The 2109-nt window shown below is 34.0% G+C and overlaps 1 protein-coding gene across 1 annotated transcript; it reads right to left on the bottom strand.

Moving 5' to 3' along the window:
* Nucleotides 1–947: 947 nt before the first annotated feature.
* Nucleotides 948–1454, bottom strand: LOC309803884 (vacuolar protein sorting-associated protein 29-like; the record flags this gene model as incomplete). Its single annotated transcript, XM_082620721.1, has 2 exons — nt 948–1022; nt 1260–1454. 2 exons carry the CDS (start codon nt 1452–1454, stop codon nt 948–950), a joined length of 270 nt encoding a protein of 89 aa, XP_082476847.1.
* Between the last annotated feature and the right edge of the window lie 655 nt (nt 1455–2109).

Genomic DNA, 2109 nt, shown 5'->3' with positions numbered 1-2109 from the left:
ATGTTAGATCAATTAACAATAAGAAAACTAAAATACTTTATCTTTATGAATTGTTCTTTACCACTTTTCCTTTTTTATATAGATCCAAGTTTCTGAACTGTAGTATTTTTCTTTCACTCCTAAGAATTTTTTTAAACATTTTTTTGCAAAGTGGGTCTACTGGCAACATTTTCTCTCAATTTTTGTCAGAAAAAGTCTTTATTTCTTCTCACTTAGGATAATTTCACTGAATCTAGAAATTTAGATTTGTAGGTTTTTTCCTTGCAATGTTTTAAATATCTTACTTGCATGGTGTCTGAACACGTCTAATGTAATTCTTATCCTTGCTCATTTGTAGGTAGGATATGTATTTTCCCCCTCTGGCTTATTTCAAGATTTTCTCCTGTCTTTGTTTTATTTGCAGTTTGAATATGACATGCCTTGGTATAGATTTGTTGTTATTTATTCTGTTCAGTTTTCTCTGAGCTTCTCTAATCTATGGTTTCTGGTCTCATTAATTTTGGAAATTCCTCAGCTCAATTTTTTTTAAATGAAACTGTTTATTACTGGAGAAGAGAAGGATGTCTACAAGAAAATCTAGATTCTTTCCCCTCATGCACTACTCTGGTAATAAAGTTCCAAATATCAACTATGAAGATATTTACAAGGATAAATTTTTCTTAACATGTGACCATTTACTATGTGGTGGACATTTTTTCATAGAAATCATATACTAAAACTAAATATAATCTTATAGTTTACAAGAAGCTTAGAACATTGCATTAACAGAAGATGAGATTATGTTTTATTGCAAAATATTATAAAAGTGATACTATTTTGTGGCTCTTAAACGATTAACTACTTGAGTTGAACAGGGAAATGAAAAAAAAAAAACAAAAGAAAAATCATTAGGACACGCCTCATTTAAGATTTTTTTGTATTCGATTCGTTCTACTTTCACAACGTCTCTAATTAGCTGATACACACAAGTGACAACTGTGGAAGGCTGGATATCCATCAACACAAATGAAGGAATAATGTTTGTTTCCAAGGCATTATATGCTCCAGTGGCAGAACCTGGATTAATGTAGACTTTATTTTCATGCTCAAATGCTTCAAATATTTGTGTGTGTCCTGAAATAAGAATGTCCATGTCAAACTGCCTCTGCAACAGGGCTATGCTGGCCATATCTCCCCATGGAATAACTTGATGTCCATGGATCAAACCAATTTTGAACTGCACAACAGTTAACGACTTTCTGTTCTTGATAATTCAGATTCTCATTGAAGTCTCCTCTTACAATATGAGCATCACCAGTCAGAGTCTGGAGATAATCATAACTCTCTTTCGTACAAAGGTTTCCAATGCAGAGAGCGTGCTGAATCATTCCTGGCACCAGCATTTTTTTGAATTTAGCTGGCAAACTGTTGCTCCAGTGTGGGACGTGCACGTCTCCTAATACCAACATCAACATCCTGCCACTGGGCTCCTCTCAGTCACCAGCACCGCTGCCGCCACCCTCCCTTCCTCAGATGCCTCGGCATCTCAAATATTTTTCCATCCCTTTCTCTCTTCTTCTGGATTACATGTATTACATTGTTTATAATTGTATCATAGTTCTTGGGTGTACTTTTTGATTTTTTTTCATTTTGCTCTTGCTTTTCAGTTTGCAAAGTTTCTTTTGACATGTCTTTTAGCTCACTGACTCTTTCCTCAGTAATTTCCAATCTATTGATGAGTCCAAAGGGCACTCTTCATTTCTGTTTTAATGTTTCTGACTTCCAGCATTTAAAATATTTTTCTTAGGGTTTTCATTTCTCTTCTTACATTACGCATCAGTTCTTGCATGTTTTCCACTTTTCTGTTAGTTCAGCATACTAATCATAACTATTTTATATCCCCAGCCTGATAATTCTAAAATCTCTGCTATACCTGAGTCTGGGTTCTGATGCTCACTTTGTCTATTGAACTGTTTTTTTTTTCTATTTGTTTGTTTTTGGTTTTTCATTTGTTTGTTTAGTTGTTTGCTTTAGCATGGCTTATAATATCTTGTTGAAAGCACACATGATGTATTGGGTAAAAAGGTGCTGAAGTAAACAAGACTTTAGTGGGAGGTTTTAAGCTTATGT

This window comes from Mesoplodon mirus (genome assembly GCF_964341445.2).
Source record: "Mesoplodon mirus genome assembly, chromosome: 5".
In the NCBI taxonomy this organism is placed as follows: Eukaryota; Metazoa; Chordata; class Mammalia; order Artiodactyla; family Ziphiidae; genus Mesoplodon; species Mesoplodon mirus.
The sequence above is the reverse complement of the archived record's forward strand: the minus strand, read 5'-3'. Positions and strand labels throughout refer to the sequence as shown.